Source organism: Alosa sapidissima, chromosome 19 (genome assembly GCF_018492685.1).
Source record: "Alosa sapidissima isolate fAloSap1 chromosome 19, fAloSap1.pri, whole genome shotgun sequence".
In the NCBI taxonomy this organism is placed as follows: Eukaryota; Metazoa; Chordata; class Actinopteri; order Clupeiformes; family Clupeidae; genus Alosa; species Alosa sapidissima.
In genome coordinates, this window is record NC_055975.1 from 15,521,663 (window position 1) to 15,544,360 (window position 22,698).

Here is a 22,698-nt window from a genome sequence, read left to right on the forward strand (position 1 = left end):
AGTAACATTATAAGAGTAGTAAAAATAAGTATGTGCAGTATGAACAGTAAAGAGCAGTAAAATATGGCTATGTATAAATGTAATTACAGTATGTACATTTTATGAACGTAAATACGATATGGATGGGATATAGTGCAATTGTCCGTTGAGGAGCAGAATGTCCTCCTCCTTGTTGTCCCTGTCAGGGTTGCCATGGTCGAGGACACCTCAACAGGCACAGGCCAGGAGGCATGGTGTGTGTGTGTGTGGGGGGGCCTTCCAGAGGGGAGTGGGGTGAACAGTCTGTGGTCGGGGTGAGAACAGTCAGTTGCTTGCCCTGGATGGCCTCGATGGAGTGAGGAATACATGGGGCAACATTTTGAGCAATGATGAGAGCTGTGAGAGCACCAGTCGGAGGCTATTCATTATTTTCACGATGTCCTCACCAAAAGTATTGGTTTTACAAAAAATATTTTGCAGTATTTTTAAACTACAAAAATGGACAAGTATTTGGATACAATACAAAGCCATTTTTTTCAACTCAATAAAATACAGATTACAAACTACTATTTTGTATCATGTATCATAAATACTACCCATCCCTGGGTAGTTAAGATAGTTATGTCTAAAATGATTTAGGAAGGATTTATGAAGCATGCAAGCAGTGCTGTTGGTTTAATAATTCCGCCTTTAACAAACTTTCCACATCAAATTCCAAAAGGACATTTCTATTTGGACAAAATTACCTCGGTATATAAATTCTCACAAAGTTATTATTAGCCTATAGCACAGGGTAACAAGTGGTATTAGTGGTATCAGATAACTTGATTCAAACTTTATAGCATCACACGTTTTATACACATAGGGTCAATCCCAATGTCCACACTCAAAAAAACAGATTTTGAGGCATTATTTCTGCTTAATCCATGAGAGTTTAGGGCTGTCCCTTTGTCAAATGGTTAAGTGCATGATATTTCAAGCCCTTTATGCACACATTTCCTAACTTTGCTTGGCTATATAAAGATAGGGATTGATTTCTAGAGAGCTTTATTGTTCCAGGTAAACTAGTAATGGTTCTAGTATAGGCCTCACAACAGTTTGTAGGGCCTAACAGATAACTTATAGGCTACAACAAAGAAAAATTCAGTAGCCTATAACAATGGAAGGTTTTCTCCCCTCACAACTTTGTATTTACACAGGACAACGAATTATCGCTACTAAGGCTATCAAGCAGCAGCACTTGGAAAATTGAGTAACTTCAGGCATAGTCTGCGTTAGATCAAGTTCCTCAAGTTCCTCACAGGCGTTTTTTTTGTATCTCCATCTAGTGGAGAACTGCGATCAATGCATGCTTGTTGTAGGTCCATAAAAGCAGCGCAGCATCTAATTGCATGCAGTCGGAATAGAACTGTTACATTAGGGATATTGATGAAATAAACTATTTGATGCCTTCCCGGTGTGATTAATAGCCCTATTTTAATTGACTTCATGGAAGCAAAATCATCTTTTTGCAGCCAACACATTTGACCAGATAGATAAAAAGATAACTTTTGGTGAATATCTTTTCTGATAGTGGATTTTTAAGTGGTTTTAAAAATATATAAGGTCAATTTCTGACTATAGCTAATCGAATCACTGCTTTCATGTGAGTGATTTTTGTTTCGAACGAAAAGTGTAGTTTCTGGAACCCCCAGTAGCTGTGATAACTCCTCCACGGATTAGGTGCATGGGCAAAACCGATTGGTCTGGCCATTCATTTGCTTGCACAGGCCTTACATCGAACTCAACTGAAGTTCCAAGTTACATTGTAACGATAGCTAGCAAGTCCATTCTTAACAAAGATTTTTCACCAAGCCTGCTGTCAAGATCGTCGTCGGATTCGATTGGTTTGCAACTCACGAGATATCTTTAAATTAGATTATTTTTTAATTTATAGAGAATTGGGGGGTTTAAGCTGAATTCCTTACTAGCTCAGGTTACTTCTATTTCGCGAGCTAACTTCCCATCCAACTAACCTTAGCTAGCTGGCTGATGTGGCTAGGTAGTATTAGCCACCTAGCTAGCTAACGTTAGCTATTTGGTGGAGTACTGTGTGTTAGCCACAACGTTATCAGATTTGCATTAGCGAGCTAGTTGGGCAGGTGTCCAAAATACCCCGTGCGTGATGTCCAGTGAGATACTGATATTAGGCAACTAACTTGATGTTTCCAGGTTATGTTGAAGCATTTACGTAAATAACGTTAGCTACTATTTGAGACCTGTTCGCCTAACGTTAACGCCAGCTAGCATAGCCTGCAAAGTGCAGCTGCTGCTATTTGTCGTCAGCCAATTAGCTGTTGTTAGCTAGTGAGCCCAAATCTGTTGAGTTTCATTGCTGACGTTTAACGTTAGTTGTGACAATGCCTGCCATGCTAGATAAAGGTAGTACTGAGATGTCTGGTAAAAGAAGGGGTAGGAATTCTGTTAGCCACCCAACTAAAAGTTTCGCTGCAAATGGAAACAGTAACAATTCATGGGAAGAAGGAAGTTCGGGATCTTCAAGTGATGATGAACATGGTAGGTCATTAGCTATGGTAGCCTCGATCATACTCAGCAAGTTCGTATAGTTGGATGTGAATAGTTACGAGTACGTTTCATTCTCATTTTTTATAATAAGGTGCAGGGGGGATGAGAGTCGGCCCACAGTACCAAGCGAACGTTCCAGATTACGATCCAGGTAAGTGGGATTTAACTCACTTAATCATCCTCAAAGCAGGTTATAAGTCATGATAGCCTCAAACGTTGTTGCATGCAGCCTGCTGAGCATCCGGATTTCGCTAAGCAGTCCCGTGTTCACGATGAAGTTTTAAATCAGTGACTTTTTTCAGTCTTCAGTAGACACTGGCGAATAACTAGACTATTTTAAATAAGTTTCAGCGTTGTCGCCTTACTTAGATGTAAGTAGTATTCATCAATCACACTAAAGCAATTTTTATTTTGTGTGGTAATTAATCCCTTCCCTTAGTACAAAAATGTGATCGCATTGTGTGTTCAACATTACGGTAATAAATCGAAGTTCACAGGCCGTGTTTTGTAACTTAATATTGTATGTGTATCCGTCAATGATGATTCGACAAAACCGAGGCTATCAGTTTTAGTTCCTGTCTTCCATCACACGCATGTGGTCTTTCCTCAGAGGTGGCAAAGGCCAGTCAAGAGAGAGAGAATCTCGGCATGCTGGTTTGGTTTCCTAATCACAATCTGGCAGAAGCAAAACGTGAGTTATGTTGTTTTCCCCAGTAGGCCTTTACTGGTCATAATAATTATGAAGCAAAGGAGAGAAAAAAGTACATATTCATATTCTTTCACAGCTTGCAAATGGTTTCTTTTTTTTTTTTGTAAACACATAAATCTCATGCAAATTGTTTGTATATCTGATTTATCTGTTATGCATCCATGTAATGTAGGCTGTTGTTGATCAGTATCATATATTTATTTATTGACAGTGGATGAATACATTGCAATTGCCAAAGAGAAGCATGGGTACAATATGGAGCAGGTAACAATAAAGAAAACCTTTTCATGCCTTTTACATATAATGTATTTGTATGTGTGTTTGGGGAGGTGGTGTTATGTTTTTGAATAATAACTAAACTGAGGGTTGGCAGTAATCACTGTAGACGGTGATCTGTGTTAATTTCTGTGCCCTGGTGACCCAGAACTGACACATCTCCTGGATAATTGCCTAATCAACTGTTGTTAATACAGTACTATGAAGGAAAGAGACATCTTTATTCAATTCCTCTTGTCAGTTGTACGGTCATATGCTCTACTTTTTTTCAGCCTGGTATTTGCTCAACATTCAGTGCAAACATTGTAGTTTTGTAACAAAGATAGGTCTGAATAGTTGCAATTCCTTTGAGTGACATTAGGCATATTTAAGTTTAGATATTTTAAAGCGGCATTATATAGTCCATGACTGTGTGGTATAATTTATTATGTTTGAATTTGAAACCTCCTGCTATTCTTGTAGTTACTATGTTTGTCAGAGTTAATTAACAGAGCATACTGTAGTATTCCCAAAATTACTTTGGTTGTAAACAAAAGAGCCTGCTGGAAAACGTTTTGCCACTAGCTGAATCTGTTCCATCTGTACGAAATGGACAGAGCTGCATAAGGGAATACGAGCTAAAGTTAGTGCTGGTGTATCTTCTTGCATAGACAATTCCTTTGCATGTATATGATCCTTTGTCTTCCATTTATTACATGCTGTTAACTGATTACTTAGAATTTACACTAATAATAGGCTATATGCAGTTCTACTGTTAAACATGTGTATTTGATACTGAATTAGTTTCCTGTCATAAACCTCAAATTGAGTCACCAGAGTTTATCAGCTGGATGAACTGGATTTGGAGATTTGAACTGCTGAAACAACCCTGATATTATTTGGACTATCCAAATGTTGAGAGGCTGTACAGCTTTGTAAGTGCTGACATTTGGAGTATACATTGTGGCAAGTGTAACATCTGTGACTGGCTGTTCTCCATAGGCTCTGGGGATGCTCTTTTGGCACAAGCATAATATTGAAAAGTCTCTGGCGGACTTGCCCAACTTCACGCCTTTCCCTGATGAGTGGACAGTGGAGGACAAGGTCCTGTTTGAGCAGGGCTTCAGTTTCCATGGCAAAACATTCCACCGCATCCAGCAAATGGTTAGTGGAGCCCTTTTCACAAGTTTGTTTTCTTCTCTTCGCAATCTATATGTGTAATGGCATTGCAATTGTACATAGTTCATGTACAGGTGGGTCTCAAAAAAAGAAAATTAGAATATCGTGGAAAAGTTAATCACCCCCCCACCCCCCCAATTTAGTTCAAAAAGTGGATCTTTCGTATACTCTAGATTCATTAGATATAAAGTGAGATATTTCAGTCAATATTTTGTCTTGATGATTACGGTGTACAGGTAATGAAAACCAAACATGAGTATATAAAAATGTTAGAATAAAGAGGTTATATACAGAAATGTTGATTTCCTGAGCCTTTAAACTCTTAGTCTGGTTCAGTAAACACAACCATCATCATGGAAAAGACTGCAGACTTGATAGTTGTCCAGAAGGCTCATTGACACCCTCCACCAGGAGGGTAAGCCACAGAAGGTGGGCAGGGGGTTCACGGAGTGCTGAATGAAAGCATATCCATGGAAAGTTGACTGGAATGGAAAAGTGTGGAAGAAAATGGTGTGCAGGCAACAAGGATGACCGCAGCCTTGAGAGAATTGTCAAGCAAAGTTGATTAAAAAACTTGGGAACCTCACAAGGAGTGGACTAAATCCAAGTTGCTTGAAGTCCAGTTTGGTGTTTCCACAGTCAGTGATGATTTGGGGTGCCATGTCATTTGCTGGTGTTGGTCCACTGTGTTTTATCAAGTCCAGAGTTAATGCAGCCTTCTACCAGGAGATTTTAGTGCACTTAATTCTTCCATCTTCCATTTTTGGTTTTCATGAGTTGTAAGCTGTAATCATCAAGATTGCAACAAAAATGGCTTGACATATTTGTATAACTTTTCCAAGATATTCCAATTTTGAGACCCACCTGTATATTATTTGTTATGTTATGCTATGTTTACATGTTAAGAGGAATTACCCTTTTACATGATAGTTAATGTGTGTACAAGGCTCCAGTGTGTAACAAATTTGCCATATTTAGTTACTGTTCTCCATACAGTACAAGGAAACGCTTTGCTCTTTAGTTTGTTGAGTAAGCTGTTTTCCATATCACACCTCTGCCCAGTGTTGGCCATAACGGCAACATTCAGTGCAAGTTTGCCAATGACTTTAGTGAGGATGTTAAATACTCTATGGAATTTAAAATCCTCTCATGATCGCTTAATTGCATCCCCATCTATTTTGTGTGAGTGTGTCTCAACCACCCAGCAGCACTCAGAACGCAGAAATCCTCGGCCATGACATTGGCTGTTTTTTCCACTCATGATGTGTTTTGTAAAACATAACAAGGTTAAAAGTGTTCTTAAGTACCAAAATTCAGTAAAGAGTTATAGTATTCTTTAGCGCTGCGACTAACAATTATTTTGGTAGGCGACTAATCTGTAGATTATTATTGTTGATTTAGTCAACGATTATTTCTGTCATGTTCACCATCTTTGCTTCTACTCTGTTGTCCAGCCTCAACATACATAAATTCCCTTAGTAGATTAAAATAATGACTCATGAACCAGATGAATATGAAACCTAAGCTTGATGGCTTAATCAGATGTATTTGTAACATTTGTACAAAAGAAATAAATTCATTTAATAATATAAATTAAAGTAGCCAAATCTGTTAAACAAAAGTATAATGTGAAAAAGGCCAATAATGTGTTTTGTACTACTAAAATTCTAATTCAAACAGAAAGCTATTAGGTTTATTATTATAGATGGAAGGCCACCATAGTTCATTATAGTTCTTGCATGCTAAATGCAGAATAAACACTTGTAGCGTTCTATTGCACTTAACACGGTAAACATGATGGCGTTCATATACCTTTTCCGACAGGTAAGCTAACACAAGCTACGATATAACGTTATAGCCAGTTGGCGGGTGCTTGCGATTGAGATGTGTATCACTGTCTGCCGTGAAATGACAGCTCTGCTTTACGGAGTCTGAATTCAACTTTTTTTTTTTTTTTTTACTTTATTTCACTAAAATATTCCCACACGTTTTAAAGTTTTGGTCTCACTGTCACTTCACCCTTTAGCCAAATACTTTATTATGCCTTTCACGACCCGTCAACAAATTTCATAATCAACTTTGTCGACTAATCATTGCAGCCCTAGTATTCTTCCTTTTGGTTTACCTTAACCTTTATCTCAAAACTCCCAACATGGGTTGCATGAACTCTGCTTACTAGCTCTTTTGCACAAGTTGTATGACATGTTCTGACGTTTTGCACAGCTGCCAGACAAGTCCATTGCCAGCCTTGTGCGTTTCTACTACTCCTGGAAGAAGACGCGCAGCAAAACCAGTGTGATGGACCGACATGCACGCAAGCAGAAGAGGGAGAGGGAAGAGAGGTTTGTTTCCAGGATCTCCAGGATGAGTGTTCTGTGACAGTGTGCTAACCCAGTGTTGCCATGTAAATGTGTCTTTTAGTAGCTCTCTTATTGTGAGTGCAGATTACATTAAAAAAATTTGTGTTCCACGATGGTCTGAAGATTAACCATGTCAGACTAGGCGATCAGAGGACCACACATTCTTGCCGTGTCTTGGTCAGAAGATTGGCCATATTACAAGATCATGTAGCTTATCGTACTCATCTCGTGTTGTCATAGTGTCAGTGTAAACACAGGAGTCATAGGAGATCCCCAAAAAGTCTGACTTGCACAGTGCTTGAAGTGGAGAAAGGAGCCGGTACTCATCATTCACATGTATCATACGGTGTATCGATATCAGCAAATGTATTAGTTGGTATCGAGACATCAAATAGGCTATTATATTCTTAAAGGAATTATCCGGAGTAAAATGCACTTTAGATCAATTTACGGATGATTGGGAGTACATACATTGAGTTGACATCAAAATCATGTAATTCAGATGTGTTTTAAGAAAGTACGATTTTACCGTTTTTAGTCAAAACTCGTTAGCCTGGAAGTGACCAGGGCATGTCATTTCGCCGCTACAAAAGGCTATTTTTATACCTCTTCTACAGTTCCAACCAAAATTACACTTACGTGGTAGTGAGTAGAGGGTCCCTAAAGCCAAACCGATGTATCCCGAGGTCTTTATGTGGTCGGATAGAGAGTCCAGAATGAATTTCATCAAGCCAGTACCTTTCCGGAAATGTTGCTGCTGCAGCTGGCATCTTTAGGGGAAAGTCCGTAGAAACTATTAATGAGAAATTTTAGCGAATATTCACGTTGGAACTAGCGGAAGTATTACAAATTTTAAAAAGTAAAAAACGGGTCTTGTCAAAAGGGCACTTGGGACATCAAAGGGGCAAAAGGGCAGGTGCTAGAGCCCCTGTAGCCCCCCTTCTCTGCACGTGCCTGCCTTTTGTAGCGGCGAAATGACATGCCCTGGTCACTTCCAGACTAACGAGTTTTGACTAAAAACAGTAAAATCGAACTTTCTCAAAACACTCAATCCGTAAATTGATCTAAAGTGCATTTTACTTCGGATAATTCCTTTAATTTTTACATCGAATAAAAGATACTAAGAGATATTAGTGATGAATCACAGTGTGCTTACTGCTTAGGCCTATTTACAGACCTGCAAACTAGGGCTGAAACGATTCATCGAGTTATTCGAATAACTCGATTACAAAAATTACTCGAGGCAAAACCCCTGCCTCGAAGCCTCGTTAAATTCCTATTCCTATGACACGCACTATACCCGCAGGGATCTGATTGTTCCACACGGACCGTTGTTCAGGGAGCACACCACTAGCGCGTGAATCGTGATACATTCTGAATTTAGCTGGCGCGATGGCAGAGTCAAGATATCCATAAATGGCAGAAAATGTCTAAAGTTTTCAAGTAAAGTTTTGGGATCATTACATACTCAAAAAGGAAAAGAACAAGCATCTGAACCTAAATATCCACTCCATGCTGTTTCACCAAGCGTCAATAAAGTAGGCTAGGCTATTTAACAATCTATCTAGCCTATCCATCATCTATCTACGTAGCCTATAGCCTACATTGATGTTGGCTGATTTTAATCACATACTGTATTTGTAGCGATGTCGTGATGGCTTGGATAGATAGATAGATAGATAGATAGATAGATAGATAGATAGATACTTTATTGATCCCCAGTGGAAATTCAAGCTTAGCTTTGATGTTTTTAAGTAAGTAAACTTATTCACGTTCAATTGCAAGACGGTATGCCTAAAAAAGAACCCCTCACACACATGCATGCACCCTCATCTTTCCTCACGCACCGCACGCGTGCACACACACACACACACACACACACACACACACACACACACACACACACACACAGGTTGCTAGGTTACCATAGCAAATAGGCTCACCCCAGAAATTATTTTTTAGTAGCCTAATGGTAGGCTATGTTTTAGTAGCCTAATGGTAAAATTATTTGTTAGTAGCCTAATGGTAAATGCTGCAGGTGTAGAAATCTACATAAAACAGATATTTATGTTGATGTTAGGTCTAGATTACAGCATGAAACTTGTTGTAGGCTATAATACATTAAATTGCTTTCCCTCTTCTCCCTCCCAGCACTTCACAACATGGTATGGACAGCTTTGATCGCCCAGCAAAGTCATGCACAAGAGGCTGCAATTTTACAGAGAGCATTTTGAACATTATTTAATTGATGGCACTGGCACTTAAAAACACTAAATGGGTAAATTGCAATAAATGGGCTTAGTTTTGAAGCCTAATCTTGGAGTTAGAATAAATACCTCTGTGCCAATTGCTTTATCATTTTACAGCCATGTAATTTTCGTTATGCATTATGTGTTTTGGTTGTTTAAAAATGCAAAAAAAAATGTATCCGATTAATCGATCGATAGGTGCAAGATTAATCGATTACAAAAAGAATCGATAGCTGCAGCCCTACTGCAAACTGAGAAGGGCTGAAAAATGTTCTATATTTGCAAAGTAAACCCCTGTAGGGGCGTCTGGGGACAACCCCCCCACCCCCCACCCCCCCCGTCTGGACCAGGCTGTTTTTGTTGCCGTTTTTGGAGCCTGGGCTGTCTACAGAGACTGCGTTTTTTACAGTGTAGTCAGGGGACAGGCAGCTAGCGTATCGTGAGGAGATGTTTGCTGTATGTGACAAAAAAAATTGTCAGAAATGTAACAAACTGCGTACCGGTGTGTACCGGTCCACTTCAAGCACTGATGTTGTAGACAATAAATCACTGGTTGTTGAATATGTCACATTACAAAGACGCGTTCCTCCTTCGGTGTCGTTCCGGTGTTGGGCACAACACTGAAAATTAGTTGGCTACGGCAAAATCAGGCTGTATAATTACTGTGTGGTAAAAATGTGTTTGTGTTAATCAGAGAGTCAGTGTGGCCATGTCTGTGGCCATCTGAGTTTGATGTGGCTTTTTTCACTGTGTGTGTTAAAGATTTGCTTGGGCTTATCTGTAAGTGTGTGGTTGATGGAGGATGTGAATCTGTCTGCAGTGACGAGGAGGTGGAGGAGAACAGCTGCATTTCCCCAGGAGATGCAGAGTATGAGCCCAGCAAGGAGGAGAGGAAGGAGGTAAAGAGTGTGAGTCCACCCCCCCGCCCCCTTCCTCACCAGTGTTTCTGTCAATGAGCCCAGCTTGGATACTCAGAATTAAACCCAGTGGGCTGGTTTCCCAGACATGGATTTAGCCTAGTCATAGACTAAAAGCTCTTTTTTTGGAGGAGATCTTCGTTGAAGTTCTCTGTTAGTCTGGGACTAGGCTTGGAACTATCCCTTTTACTTAACCTAAAATTAAAACTCAAAGTTCTTAGTCATTGTTACTCATTGTTATAGACATATTGGTATATTCTCATCTGTGGGGAATTCCAGAAAGGTTAGGCCACTTACCCCGGTTGTTAGCTAATGTTTATGGAGTTTGTCATGGGTCAGTCACTGTGTCAAGCTAACTTTCCTAGTGTCAGGATTACCAGAGTTAAACCTATGTTTAAGAAAATAGTGTGAGATAATTGGATAGAACTTTCCAAGTTCTCTGATTTCCTGTACTTGTGTTTTGACCAGGAGTGGAAAGAGAAGTTGTGTGCCTCTTCGAGTGAACTTTGGAAATGCAACAATATTCCTTAAAACATGTTCCCTAAAACAACTGTATTTGTTTTGATTTCAGTTGGGGGCAGGAGTAGAAAAATCAGAGGCAAAGTCATCAGTCCCTCAAAAGGTACTTTTTCCTCATGTCACCACACACTCTTCCGCTGCTCCTGTTAAGGGTTGGGTATCACTTGGGATTTATCCGATACCGGTGTTAAATTGGTACCGGTGCCTGAACCAGTGCTTTTTTTTTGTTTGTTTTTGTTTTTTTGGAAATTGTCCAAATTGATGGTCGAATTTGATTGATGAAATGTGTTTGAACTTGAAATTGAACTATATTCATTATTTTTATCAATATCTGCAATAGAGTACTAAAGCCAAAACGTCACGTTGTATGGGCAACAAGATTTTCTGTTCTAAACAACCCGAACCTAGAATGGCGTTTTCCATTGCTTTGCTGTGTTCTTTCTTTGAAAACGGGAATAAATCAATTTCAAGAGGTGAAAATCACTTTATCGAAACATATCGAGGCTTTTATGCATTCTTCCAGGGTATTAAAAGGAAAAGTTCGCCCTAGCATAATGGATAAAGTCTATAACGTAATGGTAAATTAGCCTGATTACATAACGTTGCTACTGTCAACCGGGGTGGCTTCGGACACTTTTTAAAAAATGTTTGGAATTTATTTACAAACCTAGTAGGCTATGAGACTGACTGATGATTGCAAGTAGGCTATGAGACTGACTGATGATGGCATTCAGGAAGCACTGCATGCGGTTTATACAACGTTAGTTTCAGTGTTTTTAAATAAAAAATAAAGACAATCTATTCTCAATAATTACTCGGAAAGGCAAACTGCTTATCAATTTCCAAAAAAAAAAAAACGTTCCTTTTCTATAAAACTTTGGTCTGGCATAGTGTTTCACGTTGTTTATTTGGTTTGTGTAGAACAGAAAATTGGTTGCTATGGAAACATGTTGCTATGTGGTCACACATTAGTACTAAATTGCATTTATCCTTGTCATAATTCTAATTGCAGGTATATGAAATTGCGATTTTGCTAGATGACTTCTCCTAGCCTATAAAGTTTATCTAGTCAATGTTATAAGGGCTTGCCATAGACACACACACACACAGTCATGAGCGAATGCAAGTATCCTAATCAAAGAGGTGCATTCCTGTGCTTTCAAGTTTATCCAGTGTGTTTCCAAATGCTTCTTTTTCACCTTTCTCATTTACATTATTAGTAGAAAATTGATATGAAACAAAAAAAAAATGGCACAACACGAAGTTATTATTTACAATTAATTGAAAATTTAAACTTGATGGCATAGGTCACATCTCGCATGTGAGCTAAACTATTACACTTGTTTTTAATGTCATTACATTGTATTGGTGGTGTGTAGAGTGCCTGTCACTTTAAGAACGTGATAGTAATTCAGTTTATAAGGAATGGTTGCTTGAGTCTCGGTGTTTTAGGCTACTAGCATTGTGCAAAAGGATATGTGGATGCAATTTGTTATGTTGTTAGTTAAAATAAATATAAAAAAAAACAACTCGAGCATAATCTAAAAACAACTTGAGCATAATCTAAAAACAACTTGAGGATAATCTGTCTTGGATCAAAGGAGATACAGTAGGTGTCCTCCTGGAGAGGGACAAACAAGTTTACCCGACAATGGTTCCCGCAGTCGCGTGGAATTTTTTTTTATCTTGTTGCTGATCATGTTGAATGCATAGCAGGGGAAGCACCGCTACATTCCACTAAGTTATGCATGCCATTTCACTTCCTTACTCCTGCATCAAAATGCATAGTTGGGGCGTGTGCCTAACTGTCAGCAAGCATACCTGTCTGTCAAGTGTAATTTCAGACCACAGGTATGTAAACAAAAGCTTATAGGGGAACCCCCCCCCCCCCCCCGTTGAAACTCCACCTCACCTTTTACCTTTTTTCTAAGGTGAAGCCGTAGAATTCAAATATGCGTTGTGGAGAATAGACCTGCATTTCTACACACTAGCAAAACCACCACTGACCTCTCATAATCCTCCCAGTGCTTTTACCCCCCTTTTCTGTAATGTCTGATAGTGATTGAGTATGTGCTGACCCCCCCCTACCCCTCATGCTCGCCTCTGCAGCCGGCAGGCTCTGGGGAAAAACCCGCTCACTTGAAGAAGGAGACTCCGGGCCCCACGGGTAAGAATCTGCACCGAGCCAAGAAGAAGCCGCCCAAGGGCATGCACCTGATCCAGCGCGACGTAACCGCCATGTCCAGCAGCTCGCCTGCCGCCACAGGCGTCCTCCGGCAGCTCGACATGGAGCTGGTGGCCATTAAACGCCAGGTCTGGCTATTATTTTTTCATTACATTTTTTGTATTAGAGCTTTCAGTTTCAAGTTGTGTAACTGTATCTTCACCAGAAGAACTGGTTGGTCTTGATTCTTCATCCCTGATCTTAGCCTGTCTCTAGGCCTCACTAAGTCTTTGGTTTATTTACTCTCTCAGCTTCTGAAAACCCCATCTTACTACTTATACAAAGCACTGATCACTTTAGTGCAAAGTCCATCTCTATTTTATTAGCGTAGATTTGAATAGTTATCCTAGATAAGTTCAAATGGGACGGAGGTGTTCAAGGCCAAGGTCCTTTCATCCATTGATAGATGGTGGCATTCTGAAAATCTAAGTAACAAAGTTATTTGGGATTGCGAAACTGAAACTTAACATCCTAAAATGTTATTTGTGACCCTGTATGGCTTTCACTATGCACATGATGTGTTCTATACTCCTGTGTCTATATTCTGCATATTCTATACAGTGAATTTATGCAACATTCATCTTTAAGCTCATTAATCATTGATCTACTTGGCATCCCATAATGACAAAGCATTTTTTTAGGATTGCTGGTTCTTTTCTCTGAAGCTGAAATATCATACTGACTTTTTAGATATTTAATTTATGAGGTGACTTCTTTTTATAAACTCCCTCTCTACTGTTTTAGATCCAGAGTATCAAGCAGACCAACAGCACACTGAGAGAGAACCTGGATTCTGGAGTAGAGGACTTCAGACCATCTGAGGTCATTGCAATTTTGTGTTTCACGCTGAACATCCCCATAATCCCTGTGGACTGCTACTACTACCTTGACCCCCTCCCACTCTGAGGCCAGGGTTTTCCCTGGTGTAGCCCCTTATGGTGTAGCCCCTAAGGGTTTTTGCCCAGCACCTAAGACGGATGAATGTAAAAAGTAATTTAGGAGTCATTTTTACTCAGTCAGAATGAGTGTAGCCTACTGTGCATGCATAGACAAAATGGCAAACTGAAAGGTGGCTTGATCTCAAATAGACAACTAAGTTGGGAACAGCAATGACCTGACAATCAACAATCTCTGATGAGTGTTAATGACTGATACTTGTTGCCAAGCTAATCCAGCAGCTGATTGGCTATTTCTTTGTCGTAAAATCTTTTTTTCAGATATATATATTAAAACAAATTCCAACATTTTGAGAGAGCCAAGAGCCATATGAAACTGCCCTTGAAGAGATCTAACCAGCCCTCTCTAGAAACACTCAATGCTGGTTACAATATTTGGTTGTGCTCATACATTTCTAAATACATATTTTTGTACTCAGGTCACCCAGAAGTTCAACACCCGCTGGACAACAGAAGAGCAGCTGCTGGCTGTTCAAGGTAGACAAACTATGACGAGCAGTCACACAACTCTGGCACCAATGTGTTTACAACATTGCACAGTGTGTGATGTTATTAATGTGGGAGGTTACATCAGACGGGTTGTGGTGATGCTGTGAGTTACAGTGTCTGATTTAGTGTGTCCCACAGAATGGAATTGTATTTGTAGTGGTAGCATTTGACGTGGGCAGCGGGGGTTGGGGTTTCATCCATTTTAAATGTACAACATAGAAAATCATTGTGTGGTCAGTGATGATATTGTGGCGGGCCGCCACAAATAACTCAATGTATGGGGAAACGCTGCTGGTTAATCACCCACTTAATTTTGAGTTGAGTGCATTAACAATCACTCATTCATTGATTATTTTCCACAAAGTGTATTTTTCATTATTAAGGCTATCAACAATTTTCCAGTGGATTTAGAAATGCATCTGTCCTAACTTAATGCAGCTTGAGTTGTGAGTCACTTTGCATACAGTTGTCTGCCAGATGAATACATTTCAATGTTGTTTTCTCTCTCTGCAGCAATTCGTAAGTACGGCCGGGACTTCCAGGCCATCTCCGACGTGATCGGCAACAAGTCTGTGGTCCAGGTGAAGAATTTCTTTGTGAATTACCGGCGACGCTTCAATCTGGACGAGGTGCTGCAGGAGTGGGAGGCGGAGCATGGCGTGGAGAGCAGCGACGGGGCAAAGAACAGCGAGGAAGAGAAGATGGAGGTCACGCCAGAGGACGGTACCACCACCCCAGTCCCACCTGAAGAGCAGAAAAAGGTTTGCACCAAAAAAAAAATACCAAAAAATATTTTGTGTTTTTTTTTTTTTTTTTTTTTTTTTTTTTTTTCCTTCAGACATACTGAAGAGTTTGGAAATCATGACGATAAATTGTAGGGTGGCTGTGCGATGTGGCCAAAAAGCCTTTTTGCGATTTTTGGATCCTGCACATATACAGAGACGGCTATCCAATTCAGCTACTTGAGTCAGTATCCAACCCATGTCCATTATCAGTATCCAATTTCTAGGTGTGATGGCAAGTCCTACATCTTTGGATGACCGAGATTGTTTTTATCTATTTATCTGCAAATATTGTCTTAGTAGTTTTGTGGAAGTTGGTTGGTACTTCTGTTTTGTGAGAGATTTGTACTAATATGTAGCATGATTTGTTTGTTTTTGTTTGTGTGTATACTTGTTGTACAGGAGCCAGCAGCTGCAGACACACAGGCCCCCCAGGCATCCTGAACCCTTGAGAACTCAACCCATTCATTCCTACAGAGCTGCAGTTTGGAAGGAGAGAACGAGAGAAACAGCGAGAGAGAGACATCTCTCGGCAGACCTGTGCTGTGTCTTTAAAACTGGACCCCCCCAGCCCCTGACTTCCTCACCCACCTATCCCCTGCTCCTGCTCCACCGGCCAGTCCCGTGTGGCAAAGGACCTTCAGTAGCTGCCTCTGCACAGGAAGGGGACATAAAAAAAAAACCCAAACAGATGCAAAGCGCCTGGCCAGGCCAGCGCTCCCGACTCTATCTCTGTGCACTTTACCCCTCGAGTGCCCACGCCACCTCCACCACATCCAGGTTTTCACCCCCCCCCAACCACGATACTGCCCTCGATGCTGCCTCGCTCTCTTTGTTTGCCCTCGACTCCACGCCATGCATCCTACGCCTGACGCCTGTCCCATGTGACCCTAAGCCCTAATAATGGGGGCGATGGCGTATACTGCTGCTTCTCTATTTGTCCATCGTTCACCCAATAACTCAACATGTGCGAGTTTCACATCCAGCTCATCTCATGCTATCTTGGCCATCACTAGAAAAGGCAAGCCTAATGTATGACGTCATCGCGTAAAACTGTAATGTGTGGTTTGTCGTCATCATCCAGCATCTCTCATTTCTCAAGAACTTCCTCAAGACGGCTGTTCTGAGTATATTTAACTGGATTGTAAGATTTGATGTTTGCCATTGGGCATATTATGAAAACAATAGTTATACATTTCTCAGGCAGTCCACAGTGCCTGTAATTTATATATAAACTCTAAATTTATTCAATATTTAATTCTTTATTTGAAAATTATTGCTTGGTTAAATAATTGGAAATGGGCATTGTTGAGGACAGTGTGGCCTCCAATGTAATATAATGCTTACAGTTAATTATAAAGAACCGTTTTATCATGCTTTTTATGATGCACCTCTAAAATGATGCCCCTTGTTATTGGACTTATATGTCAATACGCAGAAGAGATCATGTGAAGTCTCAGACCTGGGACACTAGTTGGAAAAAGGAGTGTGTGCGTGTGAGGAAACTAACAATAGGGTGAACTGGACACATATGAACACTCTGGAGATAAACCAACATTGTCCGGGACCCTTAATACAAGCGCGCTGAAGTCTGACATCCCAACAACAGTCTGAGCAGCTTTCAGGGGCTGTTGAAGCTGTGATGCTTTCGGTTATTTTCTATTACTGTCTTCTGTCTTCTGCCCCCCCCCCCCCCCCCCCCCCCCCCTTGGTATTTTAATTCTCAGATATTGAAGTTGTTGATAATGACCTATGTATCATAATACCAGTCAGTTTCGTGGTTAACATGTGGAATTGTTTAAGGGAAGCACAGGGCAGACATGTTGATGTAAGCTGAGCGCCAGCCTACACTGCCATTCCCTCATCACCATGCCGCCCATAGGCCAAAGGTCTATTGTGTGCTGCTATCCAGACACGTTCACCAAAACACATACGCCTATATTAATCGAACACATACATGCATGTGCTCTTCATGAATAATGATCACCATTCCCTTACCAAAAGATACTCAAAGGAGATCCTCTATACTTGCTATGTTAAAACCAAAGTATTGAAACATTTCCTTCCTGCTGTGAAGTACATTTTATTTAATTTCACCCCCCCCCCCCCCCCTTCCCTTCCCAGTTTTTGTATCATGGACAGTTATTTCATATACAGGTGGTTTTGAATTTCTTTCTCAGTCACACTAGCGTTGTAATTGGTTGACAGTCACCTGATTGGTAAGCGAAGCAGATGGTGTCGTTCAAATTCCTTGAGTCATTTTCAGAGTTCTGTGGACAGAGTAGCCACATCATGACACTGCAGCAAGACAGGAACACGTCATGGCCGTTTCTTTTAAAGGGTGATGAAAGGTGGCCCTCTTCAAATATGGCCTTTAAACAGTGGTGGCAGACAATGTACACACTGTAGACTGCTTAGGTCTGTTTTTATTATGTTTTGTATTTCTTAAGTTATTGTTTTGCTGTCTGCATTATGTAAACTTAAATCCCCGTCATAGCCTTCCTTATTTTGCTGGACTGGTACTGCATTGCTTTTGAATAGTATTCGTGAGAATATTATGTGAATGTTTGAACCTGGAATTTCGTGAGGGAGAAAAACATTGTAGTCATTGTATTTCATTGAATTTTAATAGCCATGCAATAAATGTAAGGATTTACAGGGAAATCAGACTTTGAGCATTCGTTTCACTCCACTTCTTTCCCCTTAGGTCCATGTGATCTTAACATGACATACTGTGGCACATTCAGAACCCTCCGATGACTCACTTTCATTCAGTAAAAAATGACTTCGTCACTATATGCAAACCAGGCGTTGTTGCACCGTAAATGTTGTCAGCTATCTGTTCCCTTTCCTTCCAGTAAGTAGGGCCCTATCTGTCGATGTTTGGGGAAATAATGCATTTGGGACGCCTCTAATGTTTCCACACAGAGGAGTCGATAAATTCCGTGTTTTCTATAGGAAACGAAAAGGCACATCAAAGAACTGTTAGTTTTGCATTGATTTTCTTACGCAATCTTGGCGACACCTCTCGAAAAGAAAGTTTAACTTCCATGCAGTGCGTTACATCATTACAGTAGGGTAAGATGTACCATTTTCTTTCATTTATATTGATATAATAAATATATATGAAGTTAAGTTGATGTTAGGCTGGACACGCTCGCTCAAGTTGGTTAAGCAGCGGGCGTAGGCTGCAGTACCACAACGAGACGCAGGGGGCAGTACGTTAAAGTAGATTTCCTCTCTGATTCAACGCTTTCTATGGCGTCCCATAGGCGTCCTCTGACAAACCACATTTTTTTCAAACGGGGATTTCCTGAGGAAGTCAGACCAGGGGGCTTTCCAGCAGAGGATTGACATCAACAGCTCAGATATTCATGGGCGCCTGTGTAGCCTTAAGCTCCTCATTTTTTTGCTATTTTATTTCAGTTCTTGTGTTCAGAGTCAATTATGTCGACTTTAATTAGCTTATCCCTGGCTGCGCCTTTGAAGAGCGGCGAAGTCCCATCTCTTTCTGTGTAATTCAGACGGTGTCTTCGCGTCTATGACTGCCAGTCACCGAAGCTCAATTTCATAAAAACAGTGTGGAATTGGACGACGACGCTGACGAGCTGATTCATGTGAGTATTGTTTATTACACGATTTTTTTTATATATTTTTAAAAGGTTCGGTAGCTACCCAGACTACGAAAGCATATCGTTAGCTAATGTTAGCCATCAGCATTGGCAGTAACTATTAAGGTTGAACTGAAACATGTGAGTTCCACCACCTGTAGTTACCTCTGCAATGAAGTTATAAACATAAATAGCTGGGTATAGTCTTTATACTGTCAACTTTTTTCTGTGATGGACCACTCTGTACCAGTAGCCTACATGTAAGCCCCCCTAACTGAATTCCAGAACGTTAGAGGATCACCTGTTGTGGGGTGGTTCATGCAGTCTGGCATATTTTGAGAGGTGTTGTCTACCTAAATAGTAAACCCACGGACCCAATCAAGAACCGTATTATGCCTTGTCTTATTTGTTTTATCGGAGAGAAGCGGAGAGTTGGTTTTCGAGGATGTTGGTAGCTTGCCTACTGTACCTGACACGGTTAGGCTACATAGGAGATGACTGCGTCCAGACCTTCAACTAGCAGTTCACATTTTCTGTAGTTCACTTAAATTCTAGAGAATATATGTCACACACAATACCATCTGCTTGTGGAAACTACGATGTTAAGCTACAATGTTGCACTGTTACAATGTATCAGAATGACGATCGGTTTTATTGTAATTTACATTGTCTGATAATCCGAATTATCACTACTCCTCTTTTTTTACTACAGCTGATCCAAAAATGGGACAATGTATACATTTTAGGAAAAGAACACGGAGGGCAATGTCTTTACAAGGATAGCTTTACATACACTAATAGAACTGTGCATAGGGAGGTGCTTAAATTCGTTCAGAAAATGAATGGGATGGATCTGCTTACCCAGAGTCTACACTCAACTGATGCAGTTTTTTTTACCTGCTTATAACCTATAAACTACCCGCCTAGATACACATATTCATTTGGAGTTGCTGTCCGTGCATTCCGAATGTTGTGGCCCTTAATCTTCTCAGTGTGGTGTCTGAAGAGAGAAGGCTGATTCCTGTAAGAGACTGACGGTGGTGGTGTGTGCTGCGCACCTCCTCGGCGATGCTGAAAAGGTCACTGAGCGAGCGAGGTAGTGGCAGCGTTCCCCGTTTGACTTTTCTTTCATTTCTCAGTCAGTCATACCGTGGGCCTTGCCTGTCTCGATGTGAGAGAGGCCTGAGTGCCCCTGGGAGCCGGGGAGATAGATGGGCTCCCCCCTTCCATCATCGGTTTGGGGGTTTTAGGTTTCCTATTCCTCAGCAGCACCCGCTGCCATCGCAGGCCTGGCCTTTTTGGGGTTTAGAAAACTGAATCTTGGCAAGTGTGTGTGTGTGTCAGAAAATGGACTTGTCAATGAAAATTGAAAGTTTGATTCATATGGTGCAATGGAGTAAGCCTTAAAGTGTTTAAAGTGTGTGTGTGTGGTATGCGTGTGTAGGGGGTTAGCACTTGTTCTGGCTCTTTCTCTCTTCACAGGCTGCAGCACCATATTGTATTGTGTCCGGTACGCACACGGAACTGCAGGACCACTGCTTTGGACTGCTGTGGAGATGGGTGCCAACAGGGAGCGTAGGCGGGCATTGGGTGTTGGCCTATTCTCTCTTTCTGTCTCTATCTGTTTCTCTCTCTCTCTTTCTCTCTCTCTCTGGCCATGTTTTGTTATTGGCCCACAGAAGGGTCATTCTAGCACACGTTCTGGGACTGTTCCTGTTTGGGTGGAGTCTCTCTGGACACAGGAGTATACAGACCCACTTCTCTCTTAGGGTGGTTCGTAGTGTGCGAGTGTGTCTCTTTGTGTGTCTGTGTGTGTGTGTGTGTGTGTCCATGTTTTTTTTATGCATGTGTGGCTTGTGTGTGATTTGTCTGTGTGTTCGCGTATGTTAACGGTGTTACAGTTAAGCCCAAAGTTATTCATACCCATGTCAAATTTTTATTTATGAGTGATCAATAGGATTCTTCTTGCTGTAAATGACGTGTGTCTGCTAGATGTCTTACAGGCTTGTTTGTCATATGCTTGTCATATGGAGCTAGAAATACCTACCGGTTAAAATGAAAATGTCCTACAAATCCAAATATGGCATGAGTATAAATAATGTTGGGCCTTAACTGTATGTGTGTATATCTGTGTGGATGAATGGTGTTGAGATTTGGGGAAAGTCCTAGAGGAAGCTACTGTGTGAGATTGCAGTGGTGCCTCTACACCCATCAGCCGTGTTCATCTACGAAGGCCGCACTTAGTTTACGTAGGCAAAAAAGATTAACGTTAGAAATATCGCGTGTGCATGTGGCGGGGAAAGTAAGAGCGTGAGAGAAATGTTATTCTCTCAGAGATAATTCTGGTGGCCTTTCAGTAGTGTGTCTACCAGTATATGTGCAGTAACCATGATGTGCAGTAGTTGATAGTTCCTGTATTTTTCAATATAGATGATTATTGTGATCAGAGGTCTTTGGGCTTTGCAGGATGTTGCTAGTGCTCGTGTTAGTTCTGATTTTCAGATGAGGAGGAAGATGCCCTAAGCATCAGGCTCTTGGTCAGTTTCTGGGGCACTGTTTGAATCTTTTCCCGGACCGAGAGAATGGAAATGTTGGCAAACTGCATTGATATAAAACAGGTTGATAAAGCAACATTTTTCTCCTTTATTAGCTGAGATTGTAAGGCGAGGAAGAGGTGACCGGACACAATGATGGGATGAATGCAAGTGAATGAAGTAACTAATCTAATACCTGGACTCGCACATCAGCCATTTTGTTCACGTGATCTGTGTGTGTCTGACTCTGACGCTGTTTGATGCCTACTGAAGGGAGAAGGAATGACCAGCCTTAGGAAAAGCCCGTTGAGTGTTGTACAATGTTCCTAGAAGTCCCTGGAGATCTGCAAGCACTGGTCATTCCCTTGTAGTTCTCTGTGTCACCAGTCTCTCACACACAAAGTAAGCGCTTATCTGAGGAATGGATGTCTAACCTGTCTTAACTACCGGTCTCAGATCTTAACAGACAGGCACATACACACACACACACACACGAAGGCTGCGGGTCCATGAAGAAAGCAAGAAAGTGTGAATGTACCCAAAATACCACTGGATTGTTGGTACATTTTAGGCTTGTGCTTGTGGTGCAGATGAGGTTTTGCACCAGGACAAAATGGTGATTTGGCTTAGAGACAGACTGTGATTGAGTGAGTACAAAAATACACGCCACCCACCCTGAAGGACTCGTGAGCACACATGCGCACGCACACACACACACACACATACACAGAAGGCAGAACTGTGTCAGTTTCAGCACAGACACTGCTGTACTGTGTACATTTGCTCGTCATCACATTACATTGACATTGCACTGAACTGTAATTGCCTTTGGCATGAACACACAGATCCAGTAGACCTCCAGCTAACCTGAGCCTCCCCACCATCACACATACACATACACATACACACACACACACACACATGCATACACAGACAGACACACACACACACAGACACACCTTATCACATTTACTACTCCAGCACAGCGTGTCCTCACCTCTCTTTGTAAGATGGGTCACTCACTCTCCAGCCGAGCGTTCTGTTGTGTTGTGAGCTCCTTCATTGTTGGCACACCTCTGAAAGCAAACCGACCTAAACACAGGCCTACTCCAGATATCTGTTCAGCTCGAAACAGCACCTTAGACACACGCACGCACACACACACACACACACACACACACACACACACATAAACACACACACACACAAACACACACAGCCAAATATGGCCTATCCAAGACACATAACCCCAACTCACCTCAGCCTTATCTCTGTCTTAACGTGCACAAAGCTGTAGGGCGTCACTGCAGCCAGTGGGCCTCAGTTCCCCCACTTCATCAGCACACTCTCTCTCTCTCTCTCTCTCTCTC

The 22,698-nt window shown here is 41.2% G+C and overlaps 2 protein-coding genes across 4 annotated transcripts in view; both read left to right on the plus strand.

Moving 5' to 3' along the window:
• The first annotated feature begins 1,729 nt into the window (after positions 1-1,729).
• On the plus strand, positions 1,730-17,850 carry rcor1 (REST corepressor 1). 2 transcript variants are annotated; one of them, XM_042072777.1, is made up of 13 exons: positions 1,730-2,535; positions 2,636-2,695; positions 3,155-3,235; positions 3,465-3,517; positions 4,511-4,672; positions 6,911-7,029; positions 10,117-10,204; positions 10,785-10,835; positions 12,842-13,045; positions 13,701-13,778; positions 14,332-14,389; positions 14,915-15,162; positions 15,586-17,850. In XM_042072777.1, exons 1-13 carry the CDS (start codon positions 2,379-2,381, stop codon positions 15,625-15,627), a joined length of 1,401 nt encoding a protein of 466 aa, XP_041928711.1. In that variant the 5' UTR covers positions 1,730-2,378; the 3' UTR covers positions 15,628-17,850. The 2 variants fall into 2 exon arrangements, with proteins under 2 accessions (XP_041928711.1, XP_041928713.1); XM_042072779.1 differs by having other exon boundaries at positions 10,117-10,195.
• Positions 17,851-18,447: 597 nt separating this feature from the next.
• The window catches only part of traf3 (TNF receptor-associated factor 3), a 16,731-nt gene continuing 12,480 nt past the window's right edge, over positions 18,448-22,698 (plus strand). Inside the window, exon 1 of one of the 2 annotated variants that reach the window (XM_042071508.1) lies at positions 18,448-18,800. The gene's annotated coding sequence lies outside the window, so the exon portion shown is untranslated. The remainder of the gene's footprint in view (positions 18,801-22,698) is intronic. The other variant, XM_042071506.1, reaches the window with a different exon arrangement.

What these genes read in the sequence shown, in the direction of transcription:
- rcor1 (XM_042072777.1), top strand. Translation starts at nt 2,379, where the DNA reads ATGCCTGCCATGCTAGATAAAGGTAGTACTGAGATGTCTGGTAAAAGA. An exon ending in TTCAAGTGATGATGAACATG is followed by an intron (nt 2,536 to 2,635) that starts GTAGGTCATTAG and finishes TTTTATAATAAG; the next exon opens with GTGCAGGGGGGATGAGAGTC. An exon ending in AGTCATCAGTCCCTCAAAAG is followed by an intron (nt 10,836 to 12,841) that starts GTACTTTTTCCT and finishes TCGCCTCTGCAG; the next exon opens with CCGGCAGGCTCTGGGGAAAA.